The sequence below is a fragment of the Apus apus genome, chromosome 9 (genome assembly GCF_020740795.1).
Source record: "Apus apus isolate bApuApu2 chromosome 9, bApuApu2.pri.cur, whole genome shotgun sequence".
In the NCBI taxonomy this organism is placed as follows: Eukaryota; Metazoa; Chordata; class Aves; order Apodiformes; family Apodidae; genus Apus; species Apus apus.
Genome location: NC_067290.1, coordinates 21,797,826 through 21,821,879, shown reverse-complemented (window position 1 = coordinate 21,821,879; position 24,054 = coordinate 21,797,826). Strand labels below are relative to the sequence as shown.

General features: G+C 42.2%; 1 protein-coding gene and 1 long non-coding RNA gene across 4 annotated transcripts in view; one reads left to right on the top strand and one right to left on the bottom strand.

Moving 5' to 3' along the window:
- Positions 1-24,054, bottom strand: part of LOC127388153 (uncharacterized) — a 145,247-nt gene that overhangs the window by 103,804 nt on the left and 17,389 nt on the right. The window lies entirely within an intron of this gene.
- FGD5 (FYVE, RhoGEF and PH domain containing 5) overlaps positions 1-24,054 on the top strand; it is a 78,834-nt gene that overhangs the window by 41,689 nt on the left and 13,091 nt on the right. For 2 of the 3 annotated variants that reach the window (XM_051627320.1, XM_051627322.1), the window contains exons 6-13: positions 2,740-2,894; positions 4,790-4,946; positions 6,768-6,855; positions 9,812-9,862; positions 11,395-11,453; positions 17,946-18,017; positions 18,327-18,395; positions 22,558-22,641. In XM_051627320.1, the coding sequence (XP_051483280.1) occupies positions 2,740-2,894; positions 4,790-4,946; positions 6,768-6,855; positions 9,812-9,862; positions 11,395-11,453; positions 17,946-18,017; positions 18,327-18,395; positions 22,558-22,641 (735 nt within the window). The remainder of the gene's footprint in view (positions 1-2,739; positions 2,895-4,789; positions 4,947-6,767; positions 6,856-9,811; positions 9,863-11,394; positions 11,454-17,945; positions 18,018-18,326; positions 18,396-22,557; positions 22,642-24,054) is intronic. The other variant, XM_051627321.1, reaches the window with a different exon arrangement.

The window sequence follows — 24,054 nt, the reverse complement described above, 5'->3', positions numbered from 1 at the left end:
TTGTGGCTGCAGATTTTGATCCTGTTTTGTTTGATGTCATTATTTTTAGGGTTTATTTCAGAGATGTTAGGGTTTTGGCTGCTGGATGGCTGTAAAGGGCTTGTTTTTGGGCGCCCAAAAAGTACTGAAAAGTTTCACATTTCAAAACTGTGTTTTTATAGCACAGTTGCTAACTTTCCATGTCGCCTTACCAGTGAGGGTTATGCTTCCACATGCACTCACCACCACTGGTGCAGGGACAGGCTAAGACAGGAATGAGATCCACAGCTTCATATACCCCTGGATGAGACCATCCAGCCATCATGCCAGAGTCTTGAATTGAACAACTTTACTTCATGTTTCTGTTCTAAGAAAGTTTTGACCCAGCAGGGAGTTATATGGACTCACCGTTTGCTACCTTCTGTGTTTAGACACGGTTTGGGTGACAGACTCAGGAGACGTTTGGGAGGCATGATTGACCAGAGTTAGTGAGACTGCCAGAGCACTTTGCATCCACTAATGGCTTCTCAGGCACTTGGCCTTTTCAATAGTGACTTCTTTTTTTTTTAATGGACATTTATAGTGATTACTGTTATCCTGTAGGATTTTTATTAATCATTAGGAAGCTGGCTATCCAGGCAACTGAAATGAAATAATTTGTCTGAGAATTCATTAAAATCAAAGAGGCAGGCAATTAATGACTAATTTAGTCCACTGAGATGCTGTGGGAAAGGAGTGTTAATCTTGTTGCTCAGCTATGTTGGAAAGTGGACAGATAAAGAGCTGTTCAATGTTAATTTGGAAAAGATGACATTTCTATAACATAATAGGTTACTTAAGCACATCAGTAGTGAACTTAACTACAGCTATTCACTTCCCCAGGCACAATAAGCTCAAAGAACCCTTTGGATGCTTTCCGTTTCCCCAGTCTGGATTAATTATGATGACTGAGAACTTGGAAAGGTTACAGATTCCTTTGAGTTAGGAGAAGCATCCAGAAGATGGATTCACTGGCTCAGTTGGTTAGAAAGCCTCTAGAGTGTACACTGGCTGAAATATGTAGCTAGATCAGCTCACTCGCACACAGGAGAAACGGGAGCAGGAACAGCACAACAGTGGGGTTATTTGTGGTACTGGGGCAGGACACACTGTGGAAACCAGATACAGATAATTAGAAAACACAATAATGCCATTTTCAAAAATTGTTATGATCTTGTTTTATCCAGGATATAGTTAGTAAAAAGAAAATTGTCATAATGATTTTTTTTTTTTACCTAGTTCTAGTGGCTTTTCAGAAAACAAATGCTTTTTCTGTCACAGTTACTAAAAAAAACGTAAGAGTATGTATGACTTTCCTTTTGGCTAGTATCTATTAGATAGTCCAGTCATTCCAGTTCACAGTGGTCCAGTGGGTATACTGCAGCTGATAATGTTACAACAGAAAAGACAGGATGAACCTGAGTATACTATAGACTCCTTTCACCTGGCCTCAGTTCCTGCTGGTAAGGAGAGAGGAATTTTCAAGTTCTTTGCCCAGAGCCCCTTCTGCTCCTGATAAAACCTTTCAGCAGGACCACAATCATACCAACGAGATCCCTAGCATGATGAAATCAATACAGCTACCTTGATTTAATCAAACTAAAGTGGACTATGTAATGTAAAATATGGATGCCCAGTGAAACATACTCATTTGAGTTGCTCATACACATCAGCAAGTTTTATGGAAATCAGTTCTTTCAGATCCTTTTTTTTTTTCCTCATCACGCAGTGTTAGCACATCCGTAACATGTGGCATAATCTGACATAAATCAAAGTTGGCTGTTTTCCTAGTGACGCTGATTTCTAGTAAGTCTTGTGATCTGGACTACTGACCAGACCAAGTGAGATCACGTTGTATCATACTTGATCACAGTCACTGAGGCAAAGGGCTCTGGAGTGGGGATCACACCGGGGGACCCTTCCTTAGCAGCTAAAAACCGGGGCAAAGCACAAGGAGGGAGAGGCTGCCCAGGCAGGGAGAGTGAGCACCTGAGAGGCAGCCACTCTGCCCGGGCCTGGGCAGGAACAGCCCCTGGGACAGCCCCAGGAGCGGGAGGACCGGGCTCGAAGGGCACGACAGGGCCTGCAGGCAGGCAGGCACGACTGGAGGCCTCACCCTCCCAGGAAGACCACCAGCAACGGTCTCCACTCAGTCCAAAGCCAGGGTCAGAAGACATGTGGCGACCTAGCCCGACCTTTGTCAGAAACATGCAGCCATGCAGGTGTGGAGAGTCTGAGCCTGTCTCTTGCCAGAGGACAGCAAAGACCTGTGCGCTGCGACCAGGTAACTGGTGACTGAGCTTCAGGAGGAAGTCGAGAGATTCAGGACTATCTGGGAATGTGAACGGGAAATCACTGTGGTGAAATTGCACCTTTTCAGTTTTATTGAATGAAGGCTGCTGCTTTTGAACACCAGATACTGCTGTGAAGATAAACCATCTAGTTACAACACGCTAGCTTCTGGCAAAGGCAGCCAGAACCCCTGTTTAGGAACCTGTCTCAGCAGCAAAGCAGTGGTTACACCTCTGCTCAGCATCAGCCTTCCTGCCAGGCACCCCAGTGCCATATTTGCCATCAGGCCTCCACATCCAGGCAGCTTTAAATGCCTGATCTTCTCCAGTCACTGCCTGTGAAGAGGGGATGTGTCTGGCAGCAGAAGGCATAGTTAAGGAGTAAAAAAAATGTAATGGTCTGTTTGCCTAATTTCTGTATTGTTCACAGGATTTCTATGAAAGTATCTTGAAGGTGCTTGGAGAAGATGATGAAAATGAACAAGAAGAAGTAGTTAAACTCAAGCAGGGCTTACGTGAACTGCCAGAAATACATGAATTGCACCAAGACATCCTAGGAGAACTGGAAGAAAGAGTACTTAAATGGTAAGTACAGCATGTCATGGTTTGGTGGCTTTAACCTACCCTCCACAGCAGGTGGGTGAACACATCAGAGCTCCCTTAACCTCACTAACAGGGAGGCTGGGACTTCAGCAGAGGTGAAAGGAATAGAACCTGAACTACTTTTTCAGATTTTGCAGGCAAGCAGGAAGTAAATGTAGAGCTTGTCAGGCTAAGAAACCAAATACTGAAACATCTGCATAGTGAACAGCTCATGACTCCAAAGTGGCCCCATTGTGCAGTGAGGACAGCCTGCTTTGTAGGCATTATCTTCTGAAGCCAGTTCATAGTCATCACCAAGTGGCTTCACACTCATGGCTTGAAAGTCACAGGCTCGTGCCATGGGAGGCAGAACAGCAGACACCAGAACTGATCCTGAGGATCATCTGCTCACAGAAATCTACATGGCAAGAGTGTAGTGCTGGGATAAGAGACACCCTCTGGCTCCCAGCACCAAGGCAGGGCTCTGGGCTGGCTGGGCTTCCAGCCAAACAGACACTGGCAGCCTGCTGAGGGACTCCACCTAAGCTAAACATCCTCAGAGGGCGAAGTCCTTCCATGAGGGAATAAAACCATGCCTAGGACAGATAAAGCTCCAAAATCAATTGACTCAAGGAGGCCTCTTACCTAAGCCAGGCTGCCAGGCCCTAGTCTGTCAAGCTTCTGGACAAAGAATGTCCAAGAGAAATTACCTCTGCAGACCCATGCTGACTAAACCTACCACAGCCCCTGGCCTAGACTGAACAACTCTGGCTCTGACAGCTTGTGATGGATTATGCAGCCCCAACACCTCCAACCGTGATAGACTCCAGGAGTAGTATCACTGACAGTGGCTGATCCTACCCCAACAGTGCCACTGAGCAGTTACGGAATTAAATCAGGAGAACTTTTCAGAAGTCAAAGCACACAAGGAAAGAAAAGACTAAAGGGAACTGTATAATGCTTTGTGCCCACCAAGGGACTGTTACAAATGCCAGAAAGACTTTAAAAATGTAATTATTTATGATTTGCACACTTACAGCATAAACAGATATCATGTTTCCAACTAGGATTTAAAATTACTTGTGTCTTAAAGAAGTCACAACCCTACTCTGGCAGCATGCTATCCATTCCCTAAGACAAAAGGGTCATAATGGGAAGTGCCCTAAGATTCTCTCTAGAACTAATATGTGGCACTGGGGCAAAAAAAGAGGACTGTTCTGGAAATGCTGCCAGCACAACAGAATGACAGATGGCCCACGGGAGCTCTCACACAGGTTCCCAGGTCACCACCACTCGAACCTTCCAGTAAGTACTACCCTGTGCCTGAAGTTCCCCAATACTCTGTTGCCCTGACATGCCCAGAACTCATGTTCCTCGTTTAACTACAATTACTCATTTGCAGTCTCACATTTTGTCCCGTTCCTGTACTGCTTCTGTAAAAATTTCAGTACTGTGCAACTGGGTGCAGAGACAGAGGGTTGTGGAGCAGTGCTGAGATGGGGGCAATGAAGGAGAGCTGAAGATATTACAACTGAAGATGTAATATTGTCCCCCACAAGCAGTGCTCAAAGCACTGCAGCAGCCAGAAGGTCCGTTTAGAGAAGCAGCAGCTGTGTCTTGAGAGGACACAGCTGTGTTCTACCTACTACAGACACACAGTGCTGCTATAGCAAAGGCACAGCCAAAGGATCAGCCCCTTATGGTGCCCATTCCACAGCAGCCTATTTTGTTGTCCAGTATTTCAGAGAAGCACTCCCTCTCTCCTGCCATTTCACCTAGGCTTCAGCTGCACAATGTCCTTAGCCACTGTGAGTCTAACACAGCAAGAAAGAAGCAAATGTGGCTCTTCTTAATTTTTATTCATTTAACTGCTGCTTCTTTTCTTTCTGTGATCTTAGGGAGGAACACCAGAAAGTTGCTGACATTTTCCTCTCCAGAAAATCAAGGCTGAATCACCACATAGCATACATTATGCAGTTTGATAGGAATCTGGCTTTGCTAGATGAAACCTGCCTTAAATATTCCCAATTGACTACTGTAATTCAGGAGTTTGAGGTAAGGCTACCATACCATTTTTACCTGTACTAATGCATGGTTGTGCAACAGGGCTTACTCAGATTTTTTCTGCAACTCCACCAGTATTTACACAGGGTAAGATGGGAGAAGAGCTCTCCTCACATGTCCTAGTACCCAGGCTGAAGTGAGATGTTCACTTGTGTGTTGTGCATCTGTTGCCCACACCCGCCTGTGTGCATACCAATGTGTGTTTGTGAATCTACAGATCTGTGACTTTATTTTGCTGAAATATATTAACTTACTGGAGTAGTTTCTCAGTCACATATTAACTTATCAAGCTCCTTGAGAATGTGTTAAGACTTTATTACTATTACCATCTTTTAATATCTGACCTTCTTTCACTGCATTTTACATCCTTTCTTTCGTATTGGGTCTGGCCAGGATGAAGTGAGGGTCAGCCTGCATAAGTGCTTAGCTGCTGGCAGTGATCAACCCACAGTATCTGTACAATTGCCTTTCTTTGCATTCTAAAATGCCTGTTAGCTGCTTCCTCTGTTTGGAGAGGATGTTGTGACAGGCAACACTGACCTGCACAGGAAGACACAAACTCCACTGGCAAGACGTATACAGGGTTCAACTCATCTAGACTCCCTGAGTGGTCTGTAACCTCTAGGCCCATAACCTCTGGCCCTGTGGCAGGAAGCACGTATTTTCCAGTTGTGTTAACTCAGTCATCTGTGCTGAATAATTGAAAAATCATCAAGGTGACACAAATTCCATTACTCCTGATTACATTTTGAAGTACTGGCAGTGTGGCCACTTCACATCAGTCCAAAACCTGTATGTGGGTGGGAAAGTTCAGTTGGGCTACCCTGACTCTATTGAGCTAAAATGGCTAAAAGCTATGCTGCTTTATTGTGGGTATAGAATCCCTGTTTCTTATTATCTTCATGCAGTAAGAGAAATAATGTTTGCATGGGTGGTTGAGGCACTGTAAGGATAAATTAGTGATTGGATCTTAAAGGTTATTTAGAATGCCAGCTCTATGGGTTATGGGTTTTATTTTTCTCTGCAGCACATGTGAAATATTAAAGATAACAATTAATTTCAAAAGACATCTTGAAGTCAGCATTTACAAACAGATAGCTTGCAGTCACCACAATTATTTCCTGTTAGCAACTGAGGAGAGCTCTGATGGCTTATACTGCTCTGAACATCAACTTGACAACTGCAGGCTTTCTACTGAGAGCCTGTATTCCCAGCTTTCTTCCCAGCCACATGCTTATACACTTCTGTCTTAACTATCAACCCTGATAATTAACTCTTACTTCTAAGAAAGCAGATGATGCTTTTCCTATGATGAGATCAGCAGGATTTTGACCTAGAATCAGTGAGATCTGTCACTTCTTGCCCTCTTGCACGCAGGGAGATCCTTTGCTGCATTTTGCTCAATTCCATGTATTGAAATAAGATACTAAAAAGTTGCAGGGAGAAGAAACTTCTCAGTCCAAAAAAGGAATAATTATGACAAGCTTCGTTGAGATCTTATGCCTCTGTCTTCAAATGCCACCCTGAAGTCTTTATCCAGCCTTTACCTTCTAAACGGTATTAGCTTTCCTCCCACTTCCAAGTCCAAACTATTGGTGAGTGATGCCACAGGAAATAAACTCTCCATAGTACTTCTCTATAGTCACAAAGACAATAACCCTTAGCAAGCTGGATAAATTGGGAATGGTTCAACAATATCGTGCATGCAACTGTAGCAAAATGTTGTAGTACACACCAGGTAGAGATGACAGTCTGCTGCAGAGCTCACACATGCCTGATCTTTGTGTTTCCTTTCCCTTCCATTGAGGACAGCAGAGCTCTGGTGGGAGCCCTCAGACTCTGAAACACCAGCTTTTGAAAGTGGTGCAGCGTGTCTTCGAGTATCGTGTGCTGCTTACAGGTCAGTAAAACCACTCCTAAAGGTAGTCCATGGAGTAATTTTCCGTGCTTCCACCGTGCCTTGCGTTGATGCCAAGGCAGCTAAAATAGGGCTCAACCCTGTGGGATTTCCTGGAAACTTCAGTATGCTTAGTACAGGATTTAGGAAACATCAGAAAGCCTGGGAAGGAGCAGGCACCTCTTCAGCACAACCATGGTGAAGGTCCCAAAAAAGTATAAAGTCAGCTGCTTTTAGCCATTCCTTCTTGGCTTTTTCCTTCTGTGAATTAGGAAAGGTGGAGTTCTGTCTCACTGCCAGCAAACAGATTTTATTTATGTCAAAGGCAATTATCAGAGACAGTAGGGGACAGTAGTCCCCAGCAAGGGGACTCTGTACTCCATCCTGTATGACAGTGGAAAGCACCATCTCGTCCTTCTCCATCAACAAAGCAGTTGTGCCCAGTACTGCTCCCTAAGCCCTATGTACAGTACACCTAAGGCTAGTGATAAGTTTGAGTCAAAATCCCAGTCCAATTTCTCGGCATTGTAGAAGGCAAATATTCAAATTTATGTTAACAGTACAGATTTTACACTTACAGGAAGGACCTTCCCTTTACAATGAGGACCATATATATATATCGCTTGGAGTCTCTCCAAGGGGAAGTGTGTTCCTTCTGGTGGCTCATTCTCTGCAAGACACAGCAAATCTAGCAGGTCTGAGCCTGTGAGGGAAACAAGATTTCTGGAGTAGGATGTGGCCCCTAGAAAGAGCTGGGAAGTTTAGGTTTGCAGCTGATGAACTGGTTGGGGAAGGAAATAGTGAAATGTAACAATAAATCTCAGTCTTTTCAAGTAACTTTGATCAGAACACAAAAAACCCAACAGGAATCCATAGACATAAAGACAGATAAATGCTTTGAGATTATGTATATGTGTAGGTGGAGAGGGATGCAAGATGAGTGGATGTGTGTGTCAGGAAGAAGGAAGCCATAAACCCTGCCCATACTCAACAGCCAATAAAAGGCACAGCATATTAGCAGGGACTCCTATAAATGCAGCAGAACAAAGTGACCATATGAAATTTTTATTCACAGCACAGATTAGCAGCAGTTTCTTCTGCTCCAGACACTTTGATCAAGGATGCAACTCATTATTCACAGCTGGCTTTGCTTTTTCAGTACGAGCAATACAAATGAATACCTGATGCCAATAGCAGGACTTTTTTTCTGTCTGACTTATTTCCCTCCCTGGCTGTGTCTACATCAAGGACAAATTTCCAGACCTGAGAGTTGCAGTACTTCATAGTCTCACACCTTACAGCGTTCTTAGTGCATGCACACAAATACTTTAAGAAAAAAAGACTTGGCATGTGCCTGTCAGAAATACCCCCAATATGCTCCCTTTGCTCTGCCCATTTCTGTGGCCCAGAAGGTAAATTGCAAACATGAAGTGTGGAATTTTGTGAGAGAGCTGGAAGGGTTTTGGTGCATCTCCAGTGACTGGATTTCACCCATGCTTGAAGAAACTTGAGCTTCAATTTGTCTCAGGTACTGACACTAACCGGGAAAATGAAAGCTTTTGTGTATAGTGCAGTAAGAGTAAGTGCTAGATTAAGATACTCTGGAAAACAGGTTTACTGCTTCAGTTCTTCACCTCAAGAAACCAAGCCCTAGGCTAGGGCTAGGACAGAGCGGGTCAGGAATAGTGAAGCTTCAGATTCTCTAGACAGCATAAAAAGTTGAAATCCACAGGTGTAGTTGTGTGTTCACAACTGGCAGTTTGTACCACATAAGGAGGAGTATTTTATTAGGACATTGGTAGACAATTACTGCAGTACAGCCAAAAGGAGTTGCCCACTCAGCTAAATGTCCATAGCCAAGGACAGAGCTTCTCAGCTCTTAAAAGGAATACTAAATATTTCCTGGTAACACCACACAACCCCTTCCTCCCTGAGTACAGGCAAAGGATTTCCTAAATCCATGTAAAGCCAGGTAGATTTCAGGACACCAAGGAAGGCACAGCACTAGAAAGAGAAATGTACATGGATAGGACTTTCAAGGAAACAAATACTCATGTCAGCACCATCCTCAGCACAGAGGCCTAATTCTGGGATGCAGAATTTAGGAGCCCAAATTAATCAGAAAGATAAGAATCAAGTATTTCAAGATTAGGCTTTTTAAAATGGTGGCACTCATATACTACAGTTGCATAAAGACCCAGACAAAAACCAGATTTTTCAAGGCAAGTAGTTCAAATAAAACTAACAGGTAAAGTTTTGGATATAATCCAGATATGCTTCCTGTAAATGTAAGTCCTATTGTGTGACTTTTACAGAACCTATTTTGAGAATGTGATTGATTCAGTCATAATAACTGAACTCTGCATGTACAGAACCAGAGTCTCTTTCCTGTGTCTATAAAATGCATATAATTCATTAAATATAGAAAATCAGTCTTTACATAGCCAATACCATTCATTCAGATGGGAAAACAGAATTCATCAGAAAAACAATTATTTGTAAAGTGGTGCTACTCAGCAATTCTCTTGGCTGAGAAACAAGGAAATATTTTTGTCACTCTCAGCTCATTAATTTTATACTGCCAAGTTATGTGATTATTCCAAATCTGTATCAATGCTCTTGCAATGATTCTCAAAGTAGAATGCAGTCAAAGATGAGTTTTGTTTTGGAAAGAGGCCATGCACACTTAATCTATTTGGGAACAAATTGAGATGGGACATTACTGTGGATGCCCCGTCCCTGGAGTGTTCAAGGTCAGGCTGGACAGGGCTTTAAGCAACTCAATCAGCTGTCCCTTCCCATGGCAGGGGGGGTTGGACTAGATTATGATCTTTAAGGTCCCTTCCAACATAACCCATTACATTTTTAGCATTTTATGTTTTAGCTAATAACACTATAAATTACATTGATCTGTATTCTGATTACTGGATGTCTGTGTTGGTTTGGTTATTTTCTACAGATTACTTGAATAATCTTTGCCCTGATTCTACAGAGTATGAAGCTACACAAGGTAAAATGAAAGGGGTGGTACAACAATTCTGCTTTCATAACTCTGCTTCTAAAGAAGTACAGGATATATACTGGCAATTTATGGAAGAGGATTCTTTTCAAGAGTTTGTGTTAACAGGATAGATGAAAGATCTGTAACAACTGATAGCTAATTTATACAAATTATTTAGGGAAAGAACTCTATCTTTTTTTCATTGAAACATGTGGGCCTCCCATAGTTTTGACACGGTGAACTTACAGAAGAATAAATCATCAAAGTACCATCTATACAAGTGTGGTGCAGATACTCTAGTCCTGCCCCAGTCCTCAGGAAAGTCCTAGTCCTCTTTGGCTCTGTCCATATTTGGCCTGGTCGTTGTAAAGTCAATTGGGATCGCTCTACCTGCTTGTTTGTGTACCACTATCTATGGCATGGCTCTCAATTCTGGAGAAACCTAGGAGGTTTGAATAGTTCCTGTATTCCTTAAGGCTAAGTGAACTTGAAAAAAAATCAGTTCTGCAAAACCAAGAACAAATCCAGATGTTCAGCGGCTAACACCACCCTTCCCATCACATCAGATGGATAAAGTAGAAGTCTCTTACTCCCACTGAAGTCAAAGCTAGGTTTAGCTGTGGCCTCAGTAAGCTAAAGGCTAAAGTAAGGGGTAACACTGCTTTAATGAAACCTATTCACCTCTCTGTTACACTGAGTATGAATCCAAACCAACTCCCATCAATAAGGTCTGCGACTGACTAAAGGTCAGTCTGTTCTGGCCAAGAGTACAGTCTTGTGCAAGATTCAGGACTTCAGTCACTGACAGTGGGACTAGAGCTATACCAATAATTCAGACAAGGCCAGGACAGACACTCAAGCTCTGTGGTCACAATTGCCTGTTTTGTTTGTGGTTAGCACATGCCTGTCACTTTTCTGGCCAGCGATGGCAAGTGAGCTCCCAGATGATGCCCAGAAACAGACAGGATGCCCTATTCCACAGGGGAAGAGAATTGAGAGAAGGACCTGAGCCATGTTATGCCACTGCTCTCAGAGAGCAAACATGCCCTGGCTATTTGCCATGAAGAATCCAGGTGTTAATTTATGTCAGCACTTCATACACAATTTTGTCAGAAAGGGGTGTCCTGCCCCCTCTCTCAGCATCAGGGGGAAACAGATCACCTCAGACTGCCATGCTTTTGGATGCCTAAAGCTGGGTTACTTTAATCTCTCTCTACCACAAGCTCCAATTGCCAAAAATCTGCAAATAAAAAACATCACAAAAATATTCTGTGCCATGCTAGGTGCTTAAAAGGGCCCTCATGAGCTCTCTTGGGTCTGCAAAATCTCATGCAGTTTCCCACACAAGAATGATGAAGGGAAGGGGAACTGTCTTCAGTTTGCTGGGCAGATGCCTTCCAAAGGTGCCAAATAAGTTAAATAAGCTGCTGCTAGGGATGTTTTTTGCTTTTTTAAATGATGCTCTTGCAAACAAAAGGGCTTTACGTTATTTTCCTACTCTGTGATGTGATTTATGGTGTTTGTTTTGCTTTACCCCTCAGCTGCGTTATTCATTGTTTCTGAAATCACGGACCGAGCCAACGACAGCATGCTCCAAGCGGTGAGTCCTCACATGACACCTGCTCTCCTGATCAGTTGTGTCTGTTCTGCACATCTGCTGAAGTGAATACATATCTCTCCTAAATTCTGATGCCTGCTCCAAGGTGAGACTCAAGGGTTTATACAGATCTGGTTTACAGTACTGCAGATATGGAGTAGGTCTATGCCCCTTTGCACAACTGTGCAGGCTGTCAGTCACTGTAGCAAGGAGCACAAGGTTTATTCCCTCTCAGGGTTGTGGAAATAGTATGTGGAGCAGTGAAATGAGAGATGGGACTTTTCATGGGTCTGTTTCTAGCCTTAGATGTTTATAGATATGAAATGTTGAAGATATCACAAATGTACTGTCAGAAAGACATGCTGAGCTCATTTATATAGTTTTTCCACAAATCTGGAATCCCATTTTACTTCAGAAGAATAGGTCATGGCTTATAGGCTTGCAAATGATTACACAACTAAACAGACTGGCCAAGACTTTCATAGGTTAGAGCTCATGTCTAAGTTCAGATTTAGGTATCTAAACAAGTTTATAAAGTGATGAACAGTTTCTCTAAGGCCAGTGTAATTTATTAATATCACTTACATGATAAAAGAGTCCTAACTTACTGGCAAAGATAGACTGTATATAGCTGGTCATTTGTATAATTTGTTTCCAAGGATCTAGGTCTGATTTTGTCTAAGATGATGGGAATTTTCTGTTGACAGCAGTAAGAGACAGTGTTGGGAGGCACAGGAGGGAATAGAGACCGTCAGACACAGGATTCAGCAGGTTCCAGAGGAATTGAACTGGGTGGACTTCTGGGTGATAACTAAAGGCAGTGCCTTTCATTTTTCATACTAGCCACCCACATCTGCAACTAAAATTCTCTCCCAAGGTCAATGCTTGCTTCAGCTGCACAGACCTAGCATTCAGCTCAAGTTGTTATAAAGAGGTACCTACAAGTCTTTTCAGTCTAACAAAACATTGCTCAGTAAGTCCATAGTTTCAGAGTAATTCTGTAGAGGGGCCAGATTACATTTCATTTTATCATAAAACTCTAGGGTAATCAGACCTAGAAAATAGTCGTCATAATACAGCCCAAAATTTCAAAAAATGCCATTTATAAGCACTTGTTTTCAAGGCATTTAGATTATCAAAGAGCACACGCAGCTGCTAAGGAAGTTGTTGACTATTATGTGGTTTGTGTTCAACAGCATGCATGTCAGAGAACACAGCACCTCACTCCAGGCATCCTGCATTTCATCCAATAGTGAGTGGGTGCACTGAAGTGTTTCTTTCTAAAAAGGTGTTCCTAAGTGTTTTATCACTGATCTCAAGTCACTGGGAATGTATCATGGAAGCTTTTGGAAGTTTTCAGATTTTACTTCTCATTTGAACATGAACTTAACATCCTGCCTTGGGATTTTTCTGTGCCTTTGCTAAATTAAACATCTCTTTGGCATTGAAAACACTCTTCCCTACAGTTAACTAAGATAGCATTAAAATCTTTATTATTTCATCTACTCAGCAAAGAGGGGGTTGTTAATAATCACCCAAGCATCAAAACACAAATGTCAACAGACAAAGAGAATAAACATCTGGGCATTGATGCAGACAAAGGGAAGAAATGAAAAAACCTTCTTACTAAGATATTGTTTTCAGGTACGATTTTAAATTTGAAAGAATGAATGCACAGGAATTGGGGAAGGACACCAGCTGGAGGCCACTACAGCTGGGCACCAGCACTGCTGGCTCAGTGTATCCCCTTTAACTCCTTTGCCCTCAGGCTGCAGGGAAATGGAAGTGAGGCAATGAATTCAGACTGTGACATGGTAAAACCACAGGTCAGCTAGGTGGAGGATGATGTCTTTTGCAACAGCTTGAGAGGCAAGAATGAAAGTGTGTCAAAATCCAGGGTGCCCTTCCTCTGTTAAAAGCAAAGCTTTCATGCTTTGTTCAGAGAAGTGGAAGCATCTGCTCGCAGCAGATGAACCCAAGAGGCAAGAATGTCAACTTCTGCTCACATCTAGAAATCTCTGCTGCTCAGGTTTAAAAGCCATGTCTCTGGTAAGTGTGCCAAGGTCATAAATGGAGCCTGTGTGTTCATGGGTTGCTTCAGAGCACCAAATTCCATTATGATCTCCTCATGGCCAGCTACAGACAAAACCCAAGCCTTCTAACATTTCTATCAGAATGGGATGAGTTGTAGTTACAAATGCTGACTTTGTGGATCTGCCTCCTTCCCTATCTGAGGGCCAGAAACCAATACTGAGACCATGAACCTGCTTCTCCCGAAGCCAGCAGCAAAATCACCACAGATCAAGTCCAGCTGGTGGGTTTCTGGTTCCGTGCAAAGACGATCTCAAGCCATGACAAAAGATAAAGATTTTGAGCATTCTGAAATTCAAGGCTTTTAAGTTCAAAACTCAAAATTCAGATCTGCATATTCACTCAGAGCTAACTTTAAATAGCTTGGACCTATTAATTTGATTTAAATCCATTTCTGCTTTTCTCCTCCAAGCTTCTCGACACCCCCATCCTGGCACATGTTCCTCAGAAGACATTCCCCCTTCATACAATAACATCAGCCCATTAACTGTGTTGATGTGGCTCTGTAACACCTTTAAACCTTCATCCTAAAGACAGCGGGTGTTTTTGTTGTGTTTTGTTTTGTGGTTTTTTTTTCTTTTTGTTTGTTTTTTATAATTCCTCCTGACTGCTAAGGAAAAGTTCTAAACAGGAATCACGTATAAAGAAAGCAGCACACTGAGCACTTGCTGAGTGTAGGCTGTCAGCTACACTGATCTCTTTGGTTGCTTACTCTCAGCTTTAGCTGAACATACTTTGGGTACCAGGACAAACCATTTTGTCATGAGCCATAGTAGATAGGATGGGGACAGAAGCTGTGAGGAAAGTTTTTTGCAGATGAAATGGTAGCTACATTACAGCCAAAAAAAAGTGAAGAAGGAAAAGACAGAGAAAGCAGCATATCTGAAAAGCAAGATGCATGGAAGCAATTATGTTCATACAGGCTAATACTGATCAGCATTAACAGCAATAACCAGTAGTTAATTACTACATAAAGACTACTCTGTTACCAAGAAAAAAGAACAGATGTAGATTGCAGGGAAGATGTGGTCTCACTCTCACAGAGTTATCATAAAATGAAATGTCATCTGTCCCCTCTAGAGAATTACACTGAAACTGTGGACTTACTGATCAAAATTGTCAACAGGTTTGATTCTGATTTTCTTTCTCTTCAGGCAAAGAATTTACAATAATAGCTTTCCATTCTTAAAGCATTCTTTATACTAAAATAACAAATATCTTGTCATAAAACCAAGATCTTACAAAGAGCTTATACGGTAATCTCAGATTTTTAGAAATATCTGTATTATAGCTCGAGAACTGTAAGAACTGTTCCTAAGAGAGCATGGTCACATCTTTTTCTGGTAACTCTGCTTCCTTAGATTTCACTCAGATTTATGGGAGATTTGTATGAATATTTTTGTGAAGTTAGAAGTACTCAAAAGTAGCCAGTACAAATTAGCTGTTTTGCAATGATTTAAGCTCCAGTAAGCCCTGCTCTAATTTGAGGAACATCACTGTATTGTCTGAGTTTTACAGATGTCACAGACCATATAGGAATTGCTATTAATAATGTCTGTTTTGGAACAATTTAATAAAAAATTCCACATACTTTTTTCACACTTCATCTTTTATCAAATCATCAGAGCACATCTGCTCTTTTTAAAACTGTGGCCTGGAAGAGATGAAAGAAAATTTCCTTCTTTCCCATCTGTGTAAATCCTGTGGGTTTTGTGAAGGTGCAGGTTCATGAGAATCAAAGTTCAATATTCTGCTAAATCAGATGTTGCCCTCCTGAATTAATATCCCACCATAAAAGCCACAACCAGCAGGTATTTTCTTTCTAATCTTAAAAAAAATGCAGAGTTTAAGATGATACTCTAATTACAGAACAAACTGAACAATGCCACTCAAGATACAGCATTCATTGTCATGTACATGGTTGAACTTCTAAGCAGTAATTTAGACTTGGCATGTACCTGGATGGGGGAAGATTTCTGCTGCCACTTATCAGCTCATCAAACTACACTCCAAAAATCTGTCAGGAGCATTGAATTATGATCTACATTTTCTGCAGAATATCAAGGATTCAGTATTAGCTTGCCTTTTTTTTTTTTTCTTTTTTTTTTTTTTTGTGACAGTAACACTCTAGCAGTTTCCCCCTGAGAACTATTAACCCGGGATTTTCAGACACATGTTGATATTAACAACCTCCCCAGCATTGTCATCAAGTAGGAAAATACTATTCACAATTTACAGATGTGCAAACAGAGGCATAATGCTCACCATCACCACATGGCATGAGACGATCTGTGACTCTGGGAGACACTCACTACTTGAACTAAGCAGGGTTTGTATTGCTCTCTGAACTTCTACAATCTGTTAGAGACCCCGATATGCTCAGAGCTAAAAAGCATTGTTGCTGTTTTACCAGCTGGTGAATTCCTTGAGAGGATGTTCCTCCTGCACAATGTTAATATGATAGAAGCTGCATTTCACTGCCAAAATGGCCAGATAAGGATTTCAGCCACCCACATCTGCAGTACTAGTTGGGTGGAGTTTGGTTTTAATTTTACAATTATATCTTGTAACAGATATTTGAAGGGAGAATTGTAATAGTTTTAAGAAGAATGAAGAAAACTATAAGCAGGGAATTTTACAGGAACTGTAGGAAAACTATACCTCCCTCAGCTGCCCACCTTCCCAGATAAATCTCTGTCCTTCACATGTGATGGCTGTTTCACTTCCTACAGGAAATGAGTTTGATACATTTCTGTCCATTTCCTGGAGAACATGTGTCCATACTGCAAACCTCAGCATTACAAGAGGAGCCTCTGCCAGCAGTCCTGACAAAAGCTGAGGTGTATCTGAGCCACAGCAACTTCTCCTCTCACTCTGGTAGACACTCCAGTTATTAGTACTAGCACTGGCTATGAATGTACCCACAGGAGAGCACTGCCTTTTCTGAGGATGAAGAGCTGGTTTCCATTGTGTCAATTTGACACATTTTACTAGGGCTAAAACACACTTTAGTGATGGGAAGGGCTTTTGCAAATATCAGCTGCCCCATGATCCCTGGTATTTCCTGTGCTATTAGTTTATACATTCTTTTTCCCTTTTGCTGGCCTGTAGTATTTTAGAAATTATCTGAAAAATTCCACTGGTTACCTCCTGCATTGAAAAAGAGATACCTGACAGCTGAAATTTTTAAAAATGTGTCAACTGCCAGTTATGTTGCATGTCAGTGACCAACCCTGTGCAAGGTTTGTAAGTGTTTCCCTATGTCTGATATGCAGTTGCTTATTAAGAACTTCTTAGCTTAGTATCATGCTAGACAAGTGTAATATTTCATCAGAGCACTCACATACATAGATATTTCAGGCTTATCTCAAAAAGCAAGCTGAGATAGGTACATTAATTATGTTACCTGAAATCCCAGCTAATTAGCCTTGACAGACCATTGTGTTGACATGGATGTGCTCCTTCTGGTATTTGTGATAGCTTTCTTAATTAGCAGATTCTGTAGACAGCCCTGCTCTCTATCACATAGATACACTGTATAATCTAATCGAGTCTAACTAAGCCCAAGGGTATCTTAATGCCAGTCAGTGCAGCACAGGAAAACAGACCATTATCTGTCATAGCCAACACAGACAAGAGACTCCTAATTTTTAGACGTATTTCAGTGATGACTCATTGCTGCTGTGCAGCCCATTCTGCTGTTCTAACTAGATAAAAACAGCTGAATCCTATGTACTAGCCTTGGTTTTAGCAGCCTCACCTGCTAAGTGGAAGGGGATTTGAAAAGACTCCAACAATATTGCAAAGATACAGACAACCCTTCATCCTCTTTGTGTATTCATCCAATACCATATTTTTATGAGAGCATAGGCATAGATTAATCTTAAAGAGAGATGCAGCTTCATTGCCTGCTTACTAGTTAACCTTCTAAATCCCATGTTGCAAAGCCAATAATCAACTATCACAAATACAAAACCTCTAGATAATCCTAGTAACAGTTTTACATTATCAAAGCATGCTTTGGATAATCCGTGTCATGCCAATAATGCACAGGCCTTTGGAGCAGATGCTGTCTCTGCTTCCAGTTTATTAGTTTCCAGAGCAAGAAAGCTGGCAAAGAGGCCTGTGTATAAACAGTGAGTTAGCAGGCCCTTCTGAAGCTGAGCTGAGGGAACAGAGGTACTAGGACTGCAGAAGATATGAATGCTAGCAATGAGGTTTTAGAAAACCTTTAAGGCTGGAAGACAACTTTCTGGGTGTAAAACCCCTGGGCTCAGTTTTCTCTGAAACCTAGTTCTGTACTACCACTTTTAGAGAAAAAAAAACAAAACAGTGAAGACAGAAGAGGGAGGGTTTGCCTCTTGTCTAAAGAATAGTCTCCTAAACGCTGTTTCTCTCCCCCAGGAAAACTTGCAGAAGCTGGTACACATTGAGCACAGTGTGAGAGGGCAGAGTGGCCTCCTCCAGCCAGGAAGGGTGAGTCCTGCAGGCATACCTACGCTGTTAAGGACATTGTTTCTGGCCAGCTCTCTCTCTGATGGTTTGGATGGCCAGATTTCATATGTCTACAGGTATTGTTTACTGAGCTACTGTGACAAGAGCTGGAGCACTGATTTTATGTAAAAACGCATCACTCTGTCAGTGCATGTGCTGAAAGCCTCAGGCTCTTCCTGTGCTGCCAAAAGCAGTTAGGGAAGCTCTTTCCCCAGGAGATACATTCTCTTTTCTCAGCAAGATTCAGAATAAAACAAGTCTCAGGATTACAATTTGCTGTTTCTCCTTCAGATCTTTGTAAAAGAGGGAACACTGATGAAAGTCTCTGGCAAAAACAGGCACCCTCGGCATTTGTTCTTGGTAAGATTACTTTTATACTTTTACTGTGTCTCTTGCATCTTCTGCTCACATGCAGCTCTGAAGCCTGGCAGGAGCTTTCAGATTGCAAGCTGACTGTCAGCAGTGACATGGTGAGCCAGTTTCTGCTGCAAACAGAGCTGCAGCTGTTTCCACTCACGTCCCATTGGCCCTGCATAGAGGAGTGCAGGCTGTGCAGCCCTCCAGTTGTGGCACAGCTACAGACAGCCTTGGCTAAGCCAAAATCCTGCAAAGCAGTGAAAGTTTCCAAGGTGATCAACAGGATGGGAGCTCCTGAATACTTTCAGCATTTAAGTTTCACACTTTCAAGCTCAGCCCTAAGGCCTTAGGAGATCTGATTAGACCCAAGAGAGAATACCCTACTGCTAAAGTTTATGAAAGCTTTTTTTGGACTCACTTGGGAGACCTTTGCATCCTGGAAGCTCAAGGACTGGATTTTAGTGCCTGCTGTCAACATTTATGGAAGTTACCTGACCACTGTGTGCATTGCCTTACTATAGTCCCTCTGAGCACACACCTCCAGCTTCCTGTTGATTAGAGCAACAGTTTTCAATGATGGTTTGCAAAATTCTTCTAAGAAAAATGAACCTTTCATCAGTTGGCTAGAACACTGTCCACAAGAGTCCACAACTCTACTGCAAAAACTGCAAGTATTTGCAAATCAAAACAGATGAAAAATAATTGTTTTGGAAATATGCTATTAACACGCTTTCTTTTTCACATTACACACTACACTGAGCAGTTAGAGAGTATGTGAGACTCCAGGCTCCTAAGCTCCATTCTCAACTTTTCAGGCAGCTCATTGTGTAACCAGAGGCATTCTTATGCACCTGTTGGTATGAAGGGGAAGACACCTGTGTCTTCAGAGGTTATTTTACCTGCTTACCTGTTAATATTTGGAAAAATTTTTAGAGCTCCTTCCCAGGAAAGAGCCATAAAGAAATGAGCATTACTGCTGCTATTAAAGTACTGTTCACACCATTTATTTTAAAATAAATGGCTTATGTACCTGGAATATGTATTTGCTGTAGCCTCTGTAAGTGCTGACAAATTTTCACTCTGGGATCATTGTGAGGAGGAGAGATGGCTTATTGCAGAAGTCATATATTTTTCCATTAATTCTTCTTATTTCTCCCTTTTATTAATACTTCCTATTTGTGTATGAGTGGATGCACAAGCTTCTTTGCCTCTTTAGTCATTTATTGCAGTCATAATCAAAGATCAGATTTAATGGGACACAGTGCTGGCAAGGCACTTTTCTGATGGCTTTATTGGTTTCTGTGAATATTCAGACTTCCATGTACTGAAAGTGATGGATTTCACCCAGATCTTCAAATATGTGATTGCTGCAGAGCTGTTTTGCTGAGTAAGCATAAGTGGACCGTGACAGCAGCAGTAAATGTCAAAATCATTACTTTGTTGCAGCCAAGGGAAAATGGTCCTACCTGAATCTCCAGGAGCTGGTCTTAAGAAACAGTGTTCTCAACAGCAGCAACTCTGAAGCCTACTGATATTTGCTTCCTTGCTGATCTCTCTTCTGAAGCAAATGCCTTTGCTAGTGTTAAAAAAAAAAAAATTGAGTTGTGGGTAAAGATGGGACCAGATTCCAAGAAGGTGGTACGATTTTGGCTCCAAGTGTGTTCATAACTGCTACCCTAATCTTCTATTATGGCAAATACTGAAGTGTCACAAACCTAGCCAGTAAAACTGACAGAAATCATTCAAAAGGAAGATCAGAAATCAAGTTGGCAATAAACATTGACAGAACAGTAATTTAAATTTGCGGTAAACTGGAATGAATTTCAAGTAGTCCAAATGGTTGTATCAGCTTGAAAGGCTCAAGAGGCTGAAAGTGTTACTGAAACAAAGAAAGCACAGAAATTAGTTTCTGGCACTTTCTAGTTTAGAAACTATTTTTGATTCCTAGGGAGAGTTCAGCGGCTCAAATCCGGATGTTAACTGCAAAGAGAGAAGTGTCTTTTGGCAGCTGGAGACATTACAGTAGCCAATGCCCTGTTGTAAACAGATGCTCAGTGTTCAGAAACAGCATTCTGTTCTTCCTTTCAGTCAGAAAGGCAAACTGACCAAATGTGCTGTCATGCAAAATATGTGGTGGAGCTAGACTAAAACACTGATCACTTCCAACAGCCAAGAGACACATCAAACTGGCTTCTCTCCTGCTCTAACCCACTGAACTTGCCACCACCTCAGGCTTTTTGTATTATGTCTCCTGTTGGGTGATTGGATCTTGGAAACAGTTTAAAGCTTATTGGCAAATATTTTTTTTTTTAACTCTGTCTCCTCTACCCTGAAAGATCCTCAGGTAGCAGCAGAGCACTTGCTATGTATGGTGAAATTGCAGAAAAGCACAGTGGAACATAATAATTCCTGCATGAACAACTGAATAGATTTGCATTATCTGCTTGTCACTGCTAATGCTGTGGATTCTCTGTTGTGCCACCACCACTCATGCATTGCTTAATGGACTGTTCAGCCTGTGGATACATTAATGCTACTCCACAGCTATGGCAAAGTATTTTCATCTTGGCAAAGAGCATCCTAACTGCATCAGTCTCCTTAGGGAGCACTGTGCGGCCCTGTGCGGCCCACGTAGACTGGAGAAAGCAGGTCACGCGTTTGGGGACTTTTGGTATGAGCATCTTTCTGGAGACTATGTTGGGTGCATCACCAGGTTACTGGAGCTGGCCATTTTGTGCAGCCTGCTGGTATTGTTGAATCTGGGGTTTCCTGGCAGGATGTTTGGTGAGTTCTGCTGTGCGCCTGTTTCCTGAGTCCAGTCTCTGTTTACAAGGATGTTGGGGCCCCTTTGCAGCACAGAGTGGGCTGCTGACACTGGCAGGACCCCTGACGGCCCCCCAACCACAGAACTTTGCAGTTCAGACACTGTCTCTTATCTGACCCTTCCAAGAATTTCTCTACAATGGCTGCTTGTGTTTAAGTGGGGTGAGGGAAGCTGCTATCAAATGGGAGACTGTTTATGCTTTAGCTGGCAGGGATGAAGTACAGGAGATTTTGGAGTCAGAACTTAGAAAATACATCCCCAACACACATTCAGGCTGCTCCACTGACACTCAGGGGATGTTTAACACAGACTTGAATAGAACAACACAAGGATCATAATGAAATACCCTTTAAAACATTCAGAAAAACAAAACACGAGGTAGGGGCTTCTTAAAAAGACAGAGTACATTACATATGGATGTCAGTGGTTCAGCAGGGCACAGATGAACCTGTTTGGATCAATAAATTTGGACACTGCAGGTTAGAAAACTTGCACTGACTCTTATGTTACTGGGTTCCCACCACAAAAGAAAGGATTATAAAATTAAAGGGGCAAAAATAAAAGTAGTAACAGAAAAAAAAAAAAAAGAAAAATAAACAACAGACATATCCTCCTTTCTCTGTGTTATCAATTATATATGTGTGTGGAGCAGTGCAGACTAGGAATATTTGCTCCCATGTCAATAACTGAGCAGTTTGGGGATCCAAATTATTCAAACATTTTTTTGGCAAACAGGAAGCTTCCAGGAACTCCCTTGGGAGTTATGGCAGTTGATCTACCAGATTCCTGAGGCACTACAAGATCAGTTTTTGTCCTGGCACAGTCCTCACTGCTTCAGGGAACACTGCAGCAGGAGGATGCAGGAAACCACTGGGCCTGGTGCTTGTTCTGTCCATACCATTCATATAGCCACCGTGCAGGTCTCCAGTGAAGATGTGGCAAAGGAGCTCCACTGTCAAGGGGACCCTGGGAGAGTCAGAGCTGCAGCATCCAGGGCAGGTAGTTGGTGTTGCCATGTACTAAATGCAGAGCCTGCCTTCCCAACTTAAATACGGCATTGCCCTTAAAACAAGAGCTATTGCACCCAAGCTGACTAAGAAAGTTTTGATTATCTACTCGCTTAGCCATTAGCAAGCCAAAAATCAAAGTCCTGGATGCAGATTACCCAGAGTTCTGTGGAAATGCAGGTGTCCATCTAGGCTGTGTGGCTTGGGCCTGTCTCTAGTAACAGTCCTAGCAGTTCATCAGGTTACTGCTTGTACTGGGTCTCCCCCCCAGGAGCAATGGCCAGGCCTGCAAGCCACATTGCAAATTATTGATTTTGTCTTTCTCTTCATATAGATGAATGATGTTCTGCTGTACACATATCCCCAGAAAGACGGCAAATACAGACTGAAAAACACCTTGGCTGTGTCAGACATCAAGGTAATGCCTCATCTGTATTACAGGCTGGAATTAAAGTAGCATAGTAGGCTGCTAGTGCTTTGCTGGCTTGTGTCTCATATCCAACAAGGGGAAACAGGGGATGGACCTGTTATAGGGAATTCCCTTGTCTCTTGCAGGAGACAGAAGGAAAAATATAAAGCAAAAAAATAAAATATAAACTATAAAGCTGCAACTTGGTACGACAGTCTTACTCAGGCTGCATAAGCCATACAAGCCAAATTCAGATTTACCATATGATCATGAAACTGGAGACAGAAAATACTTATTATGCCATTTTGTCCATTTCTCTCTTCATGCCTCCAACTGATGCATGGTTGTTTCCTACAACAAATTTACTAGGGCTTAGTCTGCCTGGTTTTAAACTACTGCCACTCAAAATTTACATAACCTTTCACTTGCCTGGTTTTCGTGTGCCCTTTACTTACCTGTTTTCATCAAAAGCATTACTGGATTCAGTAAGTGATTAGCCAGTTCTATGGACAAAAGGTATATTGGGAACCATTACATGCAATAATATAAACACAGTTGCTTCTTCTGTAAATCTCTAAATTGCAGGTTACAGAAACTGGACACAATTGCTCTGTTCTCACACTCTTTCCCTAAGCATCCACTGTCACCAGTACCTGTGCAACAGGAGATTTTGGGCTGGAGGGGTATCTGCTTCTTACCTAGCCATCCATTACATACCTCCCAACAAGAACCTTCATAACTGTTCTATACCTAATGAGCCAAGTTTATGGAGTCGGGGAATCTAAGAGACATGCAAGATGATAATTACTAATCATTAATTGCAGCAAAATGACATGAGTGGGTTGAGATGTTTTGAAAAGGTGGGAGGCTGATCACTCTAGAGAACCAATAGTGTAAATCAAATGATGGGTTTCCAGCTGGGGTAGGAATCACCAAATACTACCATTAAGTGAAAGGGAGTTGCAGAGCAGGTACTTGTTGTGGTACACTTGAAACACCGAGTCACTGGCATTGTAGATCATAGAATCACAGAACGGTTTGGGTTGGAAGGGACCTTAAAGATCATCTAGATCCAACCCCCTTGCTAAGGGCAAGGACATCTTCCACTAGACCAGGTTGCTCCAAACCTGATCTTGAACACTTCTATGATGGTGCATCCTCAGCTTCCCTGGACAACCTGTTTCTGTGTCTCACCACCTTCATAGCAAAGAATTTCTTCCCAATGTATAACCGAAATCTCCCCTCTTCCAGTTTAAACCCATCACTCCTTGTCCTGTCACTACCAGCCGTTATAAAAAGTCCCTTTCCCAGCTTTCCTGTAGGCTCTTTAGGTACTGGAAAGCTCCTTGCAAGGTCTCCCTGGATGCTTGTTAATAACAACAGATCACTACCATGAAGCTATGTTCCTCATAAGTGGTTGTT